Source organism: Hermetia illucens, chromosome 1 (assembly GCF_905115235.1).
Source record: "Hermetia illucens chromosome 1, iHerIll2.2.curated.20191125, whole genome shotgun sequence".
In the NCBI taxonomy this organism is placed as follows: Eukaryota; Metazoa; Arthropoda; class Insecta; order Diptera; family Stratiomyidae; genus Hermetia; species Hermetia illucens.
In genome coordinates this window covers 146,683,149-146,700,277 of record NC_051849.1, presented here as the reverse complement: position 1 = coordinate 146,700,277, position 17,129 = coordinate 146,683,149, and the positions used below count along the sequence as shown (strand labels likewise).

Here is a 17,129-nt window from a genome sequence, read left to right as displayed (position 1 = left end):
ATACTTGGGTATGCTGATAGATAGGAAGCTGAGTTTTAAACAACACGTGCAACATGCTAGTGGCAAGGGATCCGCGGCGAGTATGGCCTTAGCCCCAATATTGACGAATGTGGGAGGGCCACGGTATGCTTACAGGCTACTTATCGCCAGGGTGATAAGCTCAATTTGCTATCCCTATTTGGATAAAGGCATTTCACTTATCATGCAATGCTCATAAACTGAGTACAGTCTACAGAAGGGTAGCCCTAAGGGTGTGTTCTGCCTTCAGAACCGTCTCAGATGAGACTGCATCCGTCATCTCCGGAATGATGCCAATTGACATCTTGGCAAATGAAATGACGAGTATATACAATGTGAAGTCAGTTTCCCTTTTGTCGCAGACGTAAAAGGCCGAAAGAGAAATCTGTAAGTAGATGGCAGAAGCGTTGTGACCACTCGGGAAAGAGCCGGTGGACACACTGGCTGATCGCTACCATCAAAGAGTGGCTGAGGAGAGAATATGGGGAGGTTAATTGTAATCTTTCCCAGTTTCTGACCGGGCATGGGGATATCGCCAGTACCTCTACAGGTTCAAATTGGCCTATTTGTCCAAACTGCAAGGGAGTCGCCGAGAACCCACAACACGTATTCTTCCTCTGCGAGATTTAGGGGCGAGGGAAGAAATCTAGAGGAAACTTTAGGTGATTGATACCAGAAACTATGGTGAGGAGAATGCTAACGTCACAGGAGGATTGCAATGCGATCAACTCGATGATCGCATCAATCCTGGGAAGAAAAAAAAGTATGAAGATAGGCGTCATTTTGTATGATGCGGATATCGCGCTTAATTGGATCCTTGCACTTTGCCTTATTCTAAACATTTTTGCTAAGTTCAATTGGTTGAATTTGTAGCCTTTACTAAATTTGTAATGTTGGTATTTGATGAACCTATAGAAGGGATTGAATTCGGTATGCATATTTGCTTAATGTTCAATTTTGCGTGATCTAAAATAATGAGTACAGCAGCAAAAAATGTGACTATGAAAAACGATGCACTCTAGAAGAGTCATTTTTAATCAAGTGAGATAACATCACTTTCATACACTCAAAGCCGTGAACTGCATAAGAGTAGGCAATCCCAAGCTATAAACTAGGTACTAGTTACAACATTTTCACGGGAAATCTTTCTTTCAATTGAAAGTTCGAAGGAGACTCTTGCTATAACCCTGGAACGGAAAAATATTACAGGAGTAATGCTCAGATACCAAAAAAACTGCAAAACGATCTCTATTATCGGAATTCATCGAATGTACGCTGATATAATATTATAAAAACAGTCTTATCGACGGTCAGCATAGATAAGACTTTCGGGGTCCACAAGCTTAAGGTTTTCAAATATTACGTGCAAAGTTAATTGAAGTACTCGTCTACGCTCCCCTTGATTCCCCGCACGAAGCAGATAAATATCTGCTAACTCATAGCTACTCAGCATTTTATCATATAAATACCACCGAATTTTAAACCAAATTAGTAAAAGCTTTTTAACATTTAATCCATTCACATCTGGTTCGTTTAGTCGGTCTTCAATGGAAAGGTGGCAAAGTCGAGTAGCAGTGATAACAGGTGCTAGTGCTGGCATTGGAGCTGTTATTGCGGAGGACCTGGTTAAAGCTGGACTTGTGGTGGTTGCGTTGGCACGGAGAGAAACTAAACTCCAGGAAAGAAAACAAACGTTACCTGTTGATCTGCAAACACGATACCATCCACTTAAATGTGATGTTACGGACGAAGAAGATGTTAAGAAAGCTTTCGCGTGGGTCGAGAAGAATCTAGGTGGAACCGATATTCTTATCAACAATGCAGGAGTGTTCTATCTTGGAGAAAATCTTACGGACTCTAATAGCACCGAAGCGATTTGCAAAACCTTGGATACAAACGTTAAGGCCTTGGCGTTTTGTGTTCGTGAAGCTTTCAACTCAATGAAAAACCGAAAGTTCGACGGTCATGTGATACTCATCAATAGTATCGCTGGACATACCACTGAAAGGGTTTCCGGAGCAAATATGTATATACCATCCAAACATGCTGTTACCGCTATGGCTCAAACGTATCGCCATGAATTCGCACATGCTGGTACAAAAGTGAAAATCTCGGTAAGTTTTAATGTTGTTTATTTAATAGATTAAAAATATTTTCGGGTGTTAAGAATCAACTGACCATTGATGGAGATTTTATTTGATCTCATTTTGCGTACACGGTCCACACAAAATTCTCACTAGAATTTTAATAATTAGTGAAGCGGTGTTAAACTCTCTCCTCCTCATCGTCTGCGCTCCGAAACACTCCATACTAGCCGACGCCCCCTTACTTACTTCAGCCCATACTAAATGTACCCTCACAATCATTGTAGTTTTCCTGACCAGGTACTATCAATCAACCTAATCTTCTGCTTCTGCCAAATTAAACCCAAAAGCCTACCTTCACTTGAGCATCGTATACAGGCTTTCCCACAGTAATAGAGATCTTCCGTCTCCCGAGCTTAATATGAACCTTTTTTAAGATCCAGCTATCGGCAGATATCTTGCCTAGTCCATTAGAAAACAATGATGTATACTCAAGCGACATTGAAAGTACTTTTATCTGTGGAGTAAGTGAATTTATTGGTCAGGCTCTAATCGCGAGAAATGAGACTTCACTAACTGCAAAATGTTGAAACGGATGAATTAGCGGTATGAAATAAAATCTTTCAAAATAACCACGGCGGGAGGTGACAAACTTCATGCGGAGAAGATATATTCTAAAAGTAGAAGACTTGCGGTTTCTTCCAGGGCAAAGACGACTCATAGGACGCTATCTCACCTCTACCCTGAGAGCACCGTGAGCGGAGTGGTTAATTGGTGCTCTTTGCCTCCTCATACATAATTCATAATATGCATAAGGAAGAATTATATTCACCTCAAAAGCCGCCTAGTAAGTTCAGCTCTAAGCCGGCCGAGGCTGATTTAAATTTTTATTGAGGATATGAGCGAGTCCAGAGACCGCCATTCAATTGATGGCGAAATGGACCATTTGAAAATAAACTTCCTCCTCCGTTTCCTCAAGTCGTTCCTTTTTGTAAATTTGGGTTCCAGCCCAGAATAGATGGGTCCGTGGACCAGTAACCGAGGAAGAAAATTTCTTTATCAAGTTGATAGTGGACTCGGGAAAACACAAATTAATTGAAAATCCATATCTTCTCCTCCATTTCCTGATGACGTATCCTTGTTTCCTTCCTGAGTCATGGCTAAGGGTGCCGACGGAATAATGTTGATTTAAAGGCAGAGGTAGTAGTAGATTCAACATTATAAACGGCGACTTGCCTTAGGAATTTCAAATATCGTCCTAATCTACGCCATCGATTCATCTCAGACAGGGTCTGTCTCGTCTCCGTTTTCTACCATATTGCCCTTATAGACTTGTCATTAATCAGTTCATTTTATCAACAACCATGTGGTCGTGGTATTGCTCACTGATTTTATCTTGATATAGGCTACGTAATTGTCTATCCTCTTCTAGGGAACCAAAAAGGATTCTTCTCTCGAACGCGGCTAAAAGTTCGCAACTTTTCTTCCTAAGAATCCAAGGGTCCAACGAACACATGAGGACTGGTAATGTCATTGTTTTTTAAATGACAGCTTTGAGCCTAGGGTGAAAGGTTTCAATCCGTTTTACTGCTTTTGGAAGATGAAATAGGAGAGGACGAGGAGAAATTATTAACTGTTTCAAAGTTATAACCTCCTATGTTTATTGCTTTCATTTGACCAATGCGATTTGGCGTTGTTGCTTCTTCATTTTTTTTTTGATGCTGACATTGGCATCATGTACTTTATCTTACCTTCATTAATGTGCCTAAAGGTGAAAGGTCTATCCAACCTAGTAAATTTGCGATGATACTCAGCAACGTCACACCTATATAATTGCCGCACTGCGTGATACTCCCTCCCTATATATGGGACAGATAATGACTCATTGTCAATCGTCAGGCATTGTTTCCCTGTTTCACATTTCAGCATCAGTTGATGAACCGCATGATGTAGTTGGTCGCCTCAACATTTAATCTGTTCGGCAGTAATTTCATCGGTTTCTGCCGACTTACGATTTTTAAGCTATGATTAGTCACAGTCCTTACACTGATTCTTCCATGCCAGGTAGTGGCAACATTTGTTCGTCGTCTTCAGTTTGCTTGTTGAACAGTTCATCAAAGTACCCCACGCATCGCTTCAATATGCCCATACGGTGAGAAATAAGATTTTCCCCTCGTCTCGGCAGGATGAACGTCGAAGTGTATAATATTTGATCCTAGTAATTTGTTGGTAAAATTTCCGCGCCTGGTGCCTTTACTTACTTTTCGAGTTCACGAACTTGTTGGTTTCCCCATGTTACACAAGAAAATGGCCAAATCTTTCCAGCCCGATGTTCCTATCGTGGCTTTGTAACTTTGCTTTTCGTCATGGGACCTATAGTATTCTCTGACCGCCGGTAATTCATTGGTTACAACCCTCTTGCTATCATGCGTAGTGGAAGAATCCACTATCTAAAATATTTGGCGAGTGCATCCTCGTGAAAATATATGTTGTTGAAAAATAGAAAACTATACTATAGCACTCATCTGAAGTAGCCCTTGCATGTCGCAGGAGAATTTCTAAGGGATATACTCCAGGTCCGGTTGTTTGCGGTTGGCCCCCTTGTGGGAGTTTCATGGCAGTTGGGGATGCGCCGATATTGCGAGCTCAAGCGTAACTCGCTTACGCTATACAGCTTGGATGTCGTACTTCTTAGTAATTGGAGCAGAGGTGTTAGATAGACCTCGAACCTGGCGTGAAGTCTGCACTCAGTGTAAATCAGTACCGCGGTGCTAGGGGGGATCAAATTGTTGTCTCCAAATCAATCCGTGTCCGAAAGGTACAGTGAGATTATCTCTACATGGCAGGGACTCATGTTAAACCCTCAGGACCTTTATGACGGAAAAACATAGCATAAAATCATTCTAGAAAGCATCAAGGATCGGCAGTGAGCAGGCTTGTTTTCGCTTTAAATTATCTTGTACTGACCGCATCGTTGCTCACCAGATGATTTTGGAGTAGTGTGTTTAGTTTAGGTATCACGTGCTCAATCTAAGTCAAGCTCCGGAGAAATTTGAAATCCAAAGCCGAGGCTGCATTCTGTTGCCAATACTATTCTTTATAAATTGTGGTTTTGTATGTTACTTTCGCTTGAAGACGTAGAGGAGTTCAAAAGGCTATGCGTTTTTCCTCAAACATCTCGACTGCTTTCCAGTTTGTTTACTTTCTCACCGAGTTATGGACCTTGGCCAAATGGCTATGGATTAGGAGGAAGAAGCAAGCAAAACGGTACTGAAAATAAAGACAAACCCTTCCCATCTGTATTAATCATCCAGCGCATCGACGGTGCTAGATCCAATTTCGCTCTTTTATCCAGAACCTGAAAAGACAGATATCTAAGAGCCTTCCGCACCGTAGAACGCTTTGTCAGCGTAATGGGTAGGCCAACTAGAATAGTTAATTTTATATACATACATCGCCCTTTTCCTTCTTTATTTCGGTGCCCAGCACGTTGTTCAATTGTGAACGACAATCGAACTATCCACTCGCCGTTGACATTTTCCGGCCATGATTCTTGCAAAAAGGGGAAGTTAGACAGTTTGAAAAAGGTTGCTTTAATTTTAGGGCGCATTCTCAAAGACCTCCCATTAATATAACATCTAGGCCTCAAAATACCTACCAAATACCTCTGCAATAATATTATTAAATTTCGGAGATTTATTAGAAATTCCCTTTAAATTTATCCTAAGAGTATAACCCAATAATGTTGACCATAGCATGAAGCGTCATACTGGAAAGAGTGGCTATGCTAAGATCACATGGAGGACGTCATTTATAGTAAGAAAGCGTAATTTCACTTCAAACTCTCGGTTACATATTGAATTTATTCGAAAATTTGCGGGGATGGAGCGCGTGATATTTTGCGTCATTATGTATCTATCTGAAGAAGAGTAAGTAAGAGGGCAATACTTCGAAATTTCTGGTAGGTACAAAGCATGCCAGTTCCATTCTCTCCTAATCCTCATGATATACGTAAGTGGAAAAACCAATTCTACTAAAACTGTAGGTGCTACAGTGAACAGTTCTGCAAGAAAACAGTGATGTTCTACCACTTTACTCCTCTTGAATGTTTTGATGGCCGAGCTTCACACTTATTTGGAGGGTTGTTCTTTATTCGCATGTTTTTGTGACTAGTCATTTAATCCATGAGGGGTGCTACCTATATTGTGGTTAAGAAGTGTCCCTTTCACCCATAGTGCCCTTGGGGATATAGAACACACAAGGACTTACCGGAAGAAAAGGGTTTTTTGATGACGGTTTAGTGCCCAATAATATTCTCTGGCGAGTAGTTCAAGAAATCTGTTGCCAGAAAGTTTCCTACAAAAGTTGACCGTATTCAACTCCTCAGGTTTGGCAAACGGAGGAAAACAAAGTTGGAACAATTGAGCATTCTAGGAAACTTTTATACGTTGTAAAATCCCATTTTTCACTTCGGAACCCAGACTTAATTCTATACTGGCTTAAATATACTGCTTCAACTTGAATGCATTTGCTTTCTACCGAGAGTCAGCTATTTGCACCGTTTCTGAAAGATTGCATATTTACCCCTTTCCTTCATCTATTCAATTGTTTATGTCACATCAAATTGCCTGATTCTGGAGAGCTTAGAAATACCACTGAGGTCTGGTTTACATATATAAGTGGCGAATTCAAGCTATTTGTAGTAAAGTATAGTAAACGATGAGACGATGAAATCCGCGCACGGTTGTTGTCAGCCAACAGAGCCTATTTCAGCTTTCAAAAACTGTTCCGCTCGAAACGTCTCACCATAGGGTCAAAGCTCGTACTGCACAAGATCTTGCCAGTCCTCATGTATTCCTCGGAGACTTAGGTTCTTAGCAAGAAGAATTGCGAACTCTTGGCCACGTTCGAGAGAAGAATCCTCCGAAGAAGTTTTGGCTCCTACATGAGGATGGACGGTTCCGTAGCCTTCATAACGACGAAATCTATGAGTGATACCATTACCGACAGGTTGTGGATAAAATCCGGCTCAATAGGTTACGATGGGCGGGTCACTTAATCCGTATGGATGAGAATGATCCAGCCCGGAAGTCTCTAACGGCAATATCTATGGTAGAAAAAGAAGACGAGGCAGACCCTGCCTGGGATAGAGCGATGACGTAGGTCAGGACGCTTTTAAGGATATCGAATTGGTGGACCTCGGCGCAAAACCGGGATGTCTGGAGTTCCTTATTAAGGCAGGCCTAGACCGGGTACCGGTTGTTGCGCCGTTGATGATGATGAAGATAGTAAACGCGGTGTAAAGTTTCCGGACAGGTTGGTGATTAGAGCACAATGCTATCGTACGGAAGGTCGCGGTTCAAATCTCGCTGGTGGCAGTGGGATTTGTATCGTGATTTGACGTCGGATACCAGTGGACACAGCTGTGAATGAGTACCTGAGTCAAATCAGGGTAATAATCTCAGGCGAGTGCAATGCTGACCACATTGCCTCCTACAGTATACTGCAGCTACGGTCTTGAATGAAGTGCTCTAACACACTTCAAGGCCCTGATCCAATATGGATTGTTGCGCCAACGATTATTATTATTATAGTAAACGCGACCGCGCTTGGATTCTTCGAACGTTTAACCATCTAAGTTCTAGTTGCTCATTATGTATCCATATTATATAAATCAAAGTTAATCTAATTTTGTTTGAAACATTAAAAAACTATTAAAGTTTATAATGCCTCTTTTCAGAGCATTAGTCCAGGAGCAGTTGATACGGATTTACTTCCGGAATATATTAAAAAAATGGGAATTCCCATTTTAAGTCCCGAAGACGTTTCGAATGCTATTCAGTATGTTATCGCCACTCCCCCCAATGTCCAGGTGAGTATCGCTTTTTTTAAAGTTCAAGTGACAGAAAGTTAACTTTTCATAACTTTTTAGATTTTTGAACTGACAATTGAACCTGTGCGTGATAAGGTGATAAACAGATCGACTTTGGAACAGAACAAGTAGCTTCGAATTATCTGTAATTTGCTGTTTCCGTTGATCTAGTAGACTGCAATTGTATTAAATACTTGAAAGGGCACTCTGCAATAAATTATTTAATTCGGATTTTTGATTTATAAATGTTATTGACTCCATTTTGCAACTTAACAATTCAAAATCAAATGTCGATAGCTTTTAATAACTCCCATGTGGTCCGTGGGATCCACATCATAGAATGCAAAGTTCAATTCTCCAGGGACTTCCGTTTCTTACGGTGCAACGGATAGCAACCCCAGCGACTGGGTACAGTTTAGGTTTATTCCATATGACTGGTTGGTCGTATCGTATGCATAAATAAGGACAAGCTCTTTCAATGCTTACGTTTTCAAAACCTCAGGATCACTATAGACAACTTTGTGCTTAGGATCTAGGTATCAGGTAAGCAACCAACCTCTTCTACTTCGAAACAAGTCGGGAAAACGGGAGGTAAAGGTTTCAGTTGTGAAAGATTTTACGTATTTCTCATATAAGCATTCTTGAGTGGGTGTTTGTCCTATTTGTACCTAGCTCGTAATGTTTATGCATTTAGCATGGAACTATATTACTCACTCCATGCAATAGAATTTATAGGTTTAATCTTTTTACCAAATGTTGTATCAATAGGAGTAGTCGTTCCTGAAATAATAGGTGTGACAGACAAACGCGCGGACAGACAGACAGTAAACTGATTTTAGTAAGGTTTTATTTCACACAAAATATATGGGGGGCGCCCCATACATGTCAGAGGGGTGAAACGGTAGTACTTTTCAAAGCAGATGATATTTTTGATACTGGGTAAAACATAAGAGAGTGACGGTTGAAAATATGTACATCAAAAAGTGAAACAGGCCTTGTTCCTAGAACCTGTAAAACCGAAAAATCAAAATATCTCCGGCTTAAATAAAGTTAATAATAGGATTACCTTTTACGCTTTGTTACCCGCAGCGACACAATCCTGGCCACCATCAGGGAGCGTGTTCGACTTGAGGTCATCGGGGAAACTGGTGACCGAGAGTCGATGGGGGCAGAGACGGCGGCATCAACAACACCACGCCGCACTGCAGGCAACAGTTTCAGTACTGACCGAAGAACTCTTCTCCACCGTCCAGCTGAGGTTTCCGCTGAAGTTCGGGACGAATTCCAACGAGCGTGTATAGAATTCTCGGATATCGATCCTTTGCATAGACCAGGTATTCCCAGGCTCTATGCATCTCCAGCAACTCCGGGAATTCTATCTCAAATCAATGATGAGATTGCATCTCGCCTGTGTGCTGATATGTGGCTGCTGCAACTACAATCACTTGTGTATTGTGGTGCATTTGCGGCTATCAGATTGCACGGTCAGAAGATTCGCTTTCGTGTTATTGGTTTGAGTGACCAAAGAGATCCACCATGGAAAATTCGTTTAGAACGTCGGCGGGACTCACTAAGGCAGGGCATTGCTAGACTGATTCAGATCAGCACTGGCAATGCCAGCCGACGGGTGAGAAATAAAGTGCAGAGCGTTTACCGGAACTATGCCATCTCCAGTCAGACACCCGTAGTTGAAATTCTGGACACACTAAAACAGAAACTTTCTGTCGTATACAGTCGGTTACGACGATATGGGGAAAGTCATTCCAGACGTGTCCAGAATGCAACATACGCGAGGAATCAGCGGAGTTTTTTCAGATCTCTCAACGAATCCCAACAGAGCGTCCAGACAGTACAGTTTTCGGTGACAGAAGGGAAAGAGTATTGGGGTGGACTTTTGGGGTTACCCGCCCAGCATGCTGAGTAGATCACCGCCGAAGGCACTTGCCATGCCAATACGCCTGGCATGAATTTTGCGGATGTTACCGAAGAGGAAGTTCTACGAGCCATAAACAGCTCGAAGAACTGGAGAGGCCCAGGTCTGGATAGGGTGCAGAATTTCTGGTATAAGAAATTTAGCAGCGTACACAGTCGGTTGACACGCAGTATAAATGAGGTCATGAGTCGGCTGGAGGAATTTCCACCCTTCCTCACTGCGGGGATTACCTACCTTATCCCTAAGAACGACATAGCGCAGGACCTCAAGACCGATAACTTGCTTACCAACCCTCTACAAATTCGTCATATCCATTATTAGTGGAAGGATCAATGCGCACCTCGAGACCAATAACATTCTGTCCGAAGAGTAGAAGGGCTGCCGAGTTGGGTCAAGGGGTTGCAAAGAGCAACTCATTATCGACTCGGTAGTTGTAGGACAAGCAACTAGAGGACAAAGAAACCTATTCAGTTGCTATATCGATTATGCCAAAGCTTTTGATAGCGTTCCGCATATCTGGCTAATCGATATCCTATATCTGTATCGCATTGATCCGAAACTAACAAAGTTTTTGGCGACAGTCATGGAAGGGTGGCATACCACCTTATGAGTGCATACATCTGACGGTGCTAATACCTCAGAGCCCATCCCTATACAGAGGGGCATTTTCCAGGGGGATTCGCTGCGTCTCCTTTGGTTTTGTATAGCAGTGAACCCCCTTTCATGGTTACTGAATAATGCTAGAGGGCATGGTTTTGCAATAAAATATGGCCTACGTGCTAAGTGCGAACTAACACACTTGATGTACCTAGATGACATCAAGCTGTATGCTGGTACTGACAACCATCTTAGAATTCTGTTGCGAATAGTGGACATGTTCAGCCGTGATATTCGGATGGAGTTTGGATTAGACCAGTGTCGAATCCAAGCCGCCGCGAAGGTCATCACGAGCCGCATGCCAGACATAGCATTGGTGAGAAGGTGAGCTATGACCGGAACAGACTTCTACAAGTACCTAGGAATTCTGCAAGGAACACATGCTCGAGTTGGTGATCTGAAGGATGCTCTGCTGTCCGAATTCCTGCGACGTGTAAAGCTGGTGTTGAAATCGCATCTCTCAGGGAAGAATAAAATAAGCGCGTTGAATGTATTCGCTATCTCTTCACTGGCTTATGCATTCGCAATACTGCCGTGAATGAACACCGATCTGGAAAAAGTCCAGCGGCGGATACGGGCAACTATGTTCAAATTCCAAATGCATCATCCAAAGTCTGCCGTTGAGCGGATGGACCTGCCTCGTGACATCGGAGGTAGGGGCGTGGTTGACGTGGCAGCACAACATCATCGCCAAGTCGACTCGCTGCGCGCCTATTTTTACAGCAAAGAGCAGGCGAGCCCTTTGCATGCGGCTGTCTGTAAGGCAGACTATGGACTGACTCCACTTGACTTGAAAGATCGATTTTTCAATCCTCTGAGTGGGATGAAGTCGGACGAAGAGCGGATCGATGAATGGAAGTCGAAGGCAATGCACGGTAAATACGTGAATTGTCCTTGGCAGCCATTTGTCTATTTGCATTTGTCAAACAGATGGCTGTGTGCTGGGAAGCCCTTCGCTGAGTGGGGGGGGGGGGTTCATGTGTGCCATTCAGGACGGCGTGGTCGCCACCCGAGCTTATAAGAAGCTCATCATGAAACAACGGGTGGAGAACGACCAGTGCAGAATGTGTGGTTCGGCGTCAGAGACGTTGGACGTTGGATAATGCTGTATGTAAGGTTATCCATCAAAACCTTGCATACAAGCATGGGCTGATCACGGGAACATGTCCGGTTTACCGATAAGAGCCGCAAGCAGTATTTGATAGTTCTGCTTACAGCATGTATTGGGATCGTCAAGTTCTGACTGATCGCCACACTCTACACAACAAGCCTGACGTACTGTTAGTTGACAAGGCAGGTCGTTCCGCCTATATTATTGATGTTGCTATCCCCCATAATAGTAACATTGAACGGAAATACGTGGAGGAGAAGGTGAACTATGAGCCATTGGCTCGGGAAATCAAAAAAATTTGGCGTCTCGAGCGGGTGGTTGTATTTCCCATAATATTGTCAGCTACAGGTATTGTACCTAAATCCCTCACGGCTTCCCTTGATATCCTGGGACTTTTGCACAGTTTGGTTCAAACCATGCAGAAATACACCATTCTGCATACGTGCTCGATATTGCGGGGATTACTCAACGGATTCTCCTACTGACCTACCACCGACCACCAACACCAGCGCGCCTATAGTTTTTAAGTAGATAGGATTGTCCGACCCTAAATGTTTGGCACTTAGGGCTAGTATTGGGTAAAATCCGGCATCCGCCCAGATTGTGAATTCGGATATTACCATATCTTAGAAATTTACCTTAAGTTCATCCATCCATTCAAAAATTTTTACGGTTATAAGTAGTAGCATAGTTTGTCAAAGTTTGACAGTTTGACAAAAATCCAACTGTTATTAGAAAAGTTATAGAAGATCAAAGTTATGTATTTCACGTGAGTTTATCGCACTCTAAGACGTGTATGACGTCGTCATCGTATAAAGAGAAATAATATGAACGGCGGGGTTGGAGTTTTGAAATGCAAATGTATATCAAGCAAGAAATATTTTCAATTGGAGGTAAAGGGAATTTCTCTCACAAGATGATAGGAAACTTTTGTACCCCAAGCGTCCAGCTTCCGGTATTCCAACTTGTGTGTGTGTCCTAAAGCAGGCAGGTCGTATCTCCTCGGCTTAAATGCCTCACGATCGGTAAGGTCGATCAAAAGAACTATAATATTTGATGTCCATCATCGCTGCAAAGAAAACTGCGGTGCCAATAAGTCATAGCTTTTGAGGAAATCAATGAAACACAAAAGTATCGGTGCGTAGCAAAGGCAGTGAAGTCTGAGAGGAGGTCTTTATTTTCGCCCTACTAACCGGCAATGGAACGGGGTGGAGAACTGAAGAGCGTCTGGACCAGAGTGCCTTATCAGGTCACAGTTTGATAGTTTTTAGTTTAGATTTTGCCCGAAAACAAACTGCCGGTTCGCGATCTGGTCACATTGGCACGACAGACCTACTTGAGTTGGCTCTCCGAAAAAGATAATTGAAGTCGACTTCAACGTCTCGTGCCCAGCTAAATATGACAGAAGGCATTGCCACCGTGATGGAATGAAGATCTGCTCAACCTCAGGAAGCTAACCATGGAGGTCTTCGACATCTATTAAGGGCCCAAATACTGGCAGCCACACAAGGACATCCTGGAAAGGTACAGGTCGGTCGTCAAGGCTGCTAGGAAACGGTGCTAGCTGGACTATTGTCAAAAGTGAATCTGCTAGATTCAGTAAGATCCTGATCAATCTTTCTTAAAAAGCCGAGGCGCTGGTAATTAAGACTTCTGCCAACGACGGGTCTTCTTTAGAGGGCATGCCAAGGATTATTAAATCCATAATTAACGAGGATAAAATAAAATATTGAGCCGGATTTTATCCACAACCAGACGATCATGGCATCGCTCATTGATTTCGTTGTTATGTAGGCTACGGAATCGTCCAAAAATTCTTCGGAGGATTCTTCTCTCGAACGCGGCCAAGAGTTCGAAATTGTTCTTGCTAAGAACCTAAGTCTCCGAGGAATACATGAGGACTGGCAAAATCATAGTCCTGTACAGTAAGAGCTTTGACCCTATGGTGAGACGAGCGGAGCAGATTTTGTAAGCTGAAATAGGCTCTGTTGGCTGTCAACAACCGTGCGTGGATTTCATCGTCGTAGTTCTTGTCGGTTGTGATTTTCGACCCTAGATAGGAGAAATTTTCAACGGTCTCAAAGTTGTAATCTCCTATACTTATTCTTCCCGTTTGACCAGTACGGTTTGATGTTGTATCAAGTACTACTTGCAGCCTATATCGGTAAACCGGAAATGTTCCCGTGATCAGCCCATGCTTGTATGGAAGGTTTTGATGGATAACCTTACATACAGCATTAAGCCTGGTGATGTATTGCACCGGTGCCATAACAATGGATCCAGAAATGAGATAGTCCTACGTCTCTAACGCCGAACCACTGGCGGGTGGCGACCATGCCGTCCCGAATGGGATACATGAACCCCTCCGTCTCAGCAAAGAGTTCCCCAGCACACAGCTATCTGTTTGACAAATGCAAATCGACAAATGGCTGCCAAGGACAATTCACGTATTTACCGTGCACTGCCTTCGACTTTAGCACCCTCATATGTACGCACTGATAAGATGGTATAGCACCCTTCCATGACTGTCGGCAAAAACTTTATTAGTTTCGCATCAAAGCGATACTGATGTTGGGTATCGATTAGCGGTAGGTATGCGGGACGCTATCGAAAGCCTTGGCATAATCGCAATTGCAACTAAAGAGATTTCCTTGGCCTCTAGTTGCTACTCTAACAATTACCGATTCGATAATGAGTTGCTCTTTGTAACCCCCTGAGCGCACTTGGCAGCCTTTCTGCTCCTCGGACAGAATATTGTTGGTCTTGAGGTGCACATTGACCCTTCCACTAATAATGGATGTTATGAATTTTTAGAGGGTTGGTAAGTGTCCGCGGAGTCCTGTGTCGTGTCCTTCTTAGGGATAGGGTATGTAATCCCCGCAGTGAATAAGGATGGACATTTTTCCGGCCGACTCACGACCTTCTTTATGCTATGTGCCAACCGACTGTGTACGCTGGTAAATTTCTTATACCAGAAATTCTGCACTCGATCCAGACCTGGACCCTTCCGGTTCTTCTTGCTGTTTTTGGCTAGACGAACTTCCTCTTCGGTAACATCCGGACAATTCATGCTAGGTATATTGGCATGGCGGGTGTCTTCAACGGTGATCCACCCAATATGCTGGGCGGCCAACCCCCAAAGTCCACCCCAGTATTTTTCTGCTTCCGTTACCGAAAATTGCACTATCTGGACGCTCTGTTGGGATTCGTTAATGTCGATATCGTCAACATAGGTCAGCAGTTGGGTGGAGTTAAAGAGGATCGTACCCCTCGCATTTACTTCAGAATCACTGGCGCATGATAGGGAATTTCCTTATTTTAGACCCTTGTTGATGTTGAATGGTGTTGAGAATGATCCTGCTGCTTTTATCTGGCCTCGCAGATTGATCAGGGTCAGCCTAGTCAGTCTTATCAATTTCGTTGGGACACCGAATTCTTTTATGGCCCTGTACAATCCGCCCCTGGCTATGCTATCATAGGCGGCTTTAAAGTCGTTGAAAAGAAGTGCAACTGATGTCCATATTCCAACAGTTTTTCCGTCACTTGCCGCAGAGAGAAAATCTGATCTGTTGCTGATTTGCCTGGAGTGAAGCCTCTTTGGTATGAGCCAATGATGTTCTGGGCGTATAAGGCTATCCGACCTAGCAAGATAGAGGAGAATATTTTATAGGTGGTACTCAGCAACGTGATACCTCTATAATTATGGGACAGATAACGCCCCTTTGCCAGTCGTCAGGCATTGATTCGCTGTCCCATACCTAGAGCACAAGTTGATGAACCATTTGGTGTAATTGGTCGCCTCCATATTTAACCAGTTCGACAGTAATTCCATCGGCTCCTGGCGACTTATGATTTTTTATTTTCTGTCGAAAATCAGATTACCCTCTTTGTCTCGACAGGATGAAGATCGTGTTGTGTAAGGCTTCATGCTGCTGACTTGTTGGCCAAACTTGCACGCCTGGTGCCTGGTTGCTCTCTGTACTTTTCAAATTCAGAGACCAATTGGTTTCGTCTGTGAAGTCGCTTCTCCGCACGCCGGAGTTCGTGATAAGTCTCTGCACTTGCCCGTGTCCTTTCAGAATGCAACATTACTCGGTATGGGGCATTCTTCCGGTGCGTTCTTAGCTTACATTCATCGTCAAACTAGCCGTTCGGACCCTTTTTGCGGCTGGGACCAAGTATGATTGTGGACGTGTTTATGATAACGTTCTTCAGGTGATTGTGAAGATCATTTGTTGATGCTTCATCTCCAGGATCTCTGTTGACTGCGGTTATTGCGGCATCCATTTCCCTCTTAAAGGTGTTGCGGAGTGCTGTATTGTGAATGGCTTCAGTATTGACTCACACCTGATTATCAGAGGGGGTTCTGGGTGGTGTTGTTATTCGAGCTTTGAGCACCATGCCAACGTGCCCCTACATGTTCTGACATTCGTCAGCGCGGCTTTCGAGCAGCACTGGTTAATTTAGGTGAAAGTGGTCCCGGCTGGAGAGGTCCACGTATGTTTGTGGACTGCTTTCTGCGAAAACCAGGTACTTCCAACAACCTTTTCGTGTGACACTCTTAACTGAATAATCCGCAGTCCGTTATCATTTGTATTTTGATGTAAGCTATGGTATCGGTTGAATACAGGTTCCATCCCTACTTGGTAAGTATGATTTTGATATCTGGGACAGGCTTCGAGGGTTCGTTCTACTGCCTCGTAGAAGGTATCCTTCTCCGACTCTGCAGACTCCTCTGTAAAGGCGTGAACCGTAATGAGGCTTATATTTCTAAATTTGCCTCGGAAGCGCACAGTGCTTAGCTGTTCGCTTATATTTTCAAGGCCGATAACAGCAGGTTTCATTTTCTGGCTGACTAAGAAACCTACTCTGAGCGTATGGTTTACTGAATGGCCACTATAATATATGGTGTAGCGACTCGTCTCCGGGAAATAGGAACCGGCCAGGTCCAACGCATCTCCTGCGACGCTGTTACATCAGCCTTATATTGGGACAGGGTAGCTGCTCAGTAGTTCCATCTCTGTACAGGGAAAGTATGTTCCATGAGAAAATGCGCAAATCGTTATCCGAGGCTCTTTCTGTGGCTTCGTAGCGTTGGTTTTCCGTGTAGGGTTTGCAGCCCTACCGAATCACTAACCTGGAGGACCAGTTGGTACAATTTGTCCCGTTTTTAGGCGCGGCAGACTCGCCTTCATCCTTCTCCGTCTGCAGCGGTCACCACCTGGAGGTGAAGATAGGGTTTAGTAGTAGAGCTGTTGGTGTTGGTTCAGCAAGCGTTTCCCAGGTTCTATGCTTCATCGTGGCTACCAATCCAAGTTTCGCATTGGAACCTATACTACCCTTTGACCGCCACCTGACCTCCAGACTTGTACCTATGGTACAAATTTCATGAGCATTTCACTCATTGCCTTGATACAACTTTGCATGCTCGAGTCCAATCTTTTGTTTGAGGGC

The 17,129-nt window shown here is 43.6% G+C and overlaps 1 protein-coding gene across 1 annotated transcript; it reads left to right on the top strand.

Moving 5' to 3' along the window:
• The first annotated feature begins 1,495 nt into the window (after positions 1-1,495).
• LOC119659988 (farnesol dehydrogenase-like) lies at positions 1,496-8,205 on the top strand. The gene is made up of 3 exons (XM_038068363.1): positions 1,496-2,132; positions 7,843-7,974; positions 8,035-8,205. Exons 1-3 carry the CDS (start codon positions 1,566-1,568, stop codon positions 8,104-8,106), a joined length of 771 nt encoding a protein of 256 aa, XP_037924291.1. The 5' UTR covers positions 1,496-1,565; the 3' UTR covers positions 8,107-8,205.
• Positions 8,206-17,129: the final 8,924 nt, after the last annotated feature.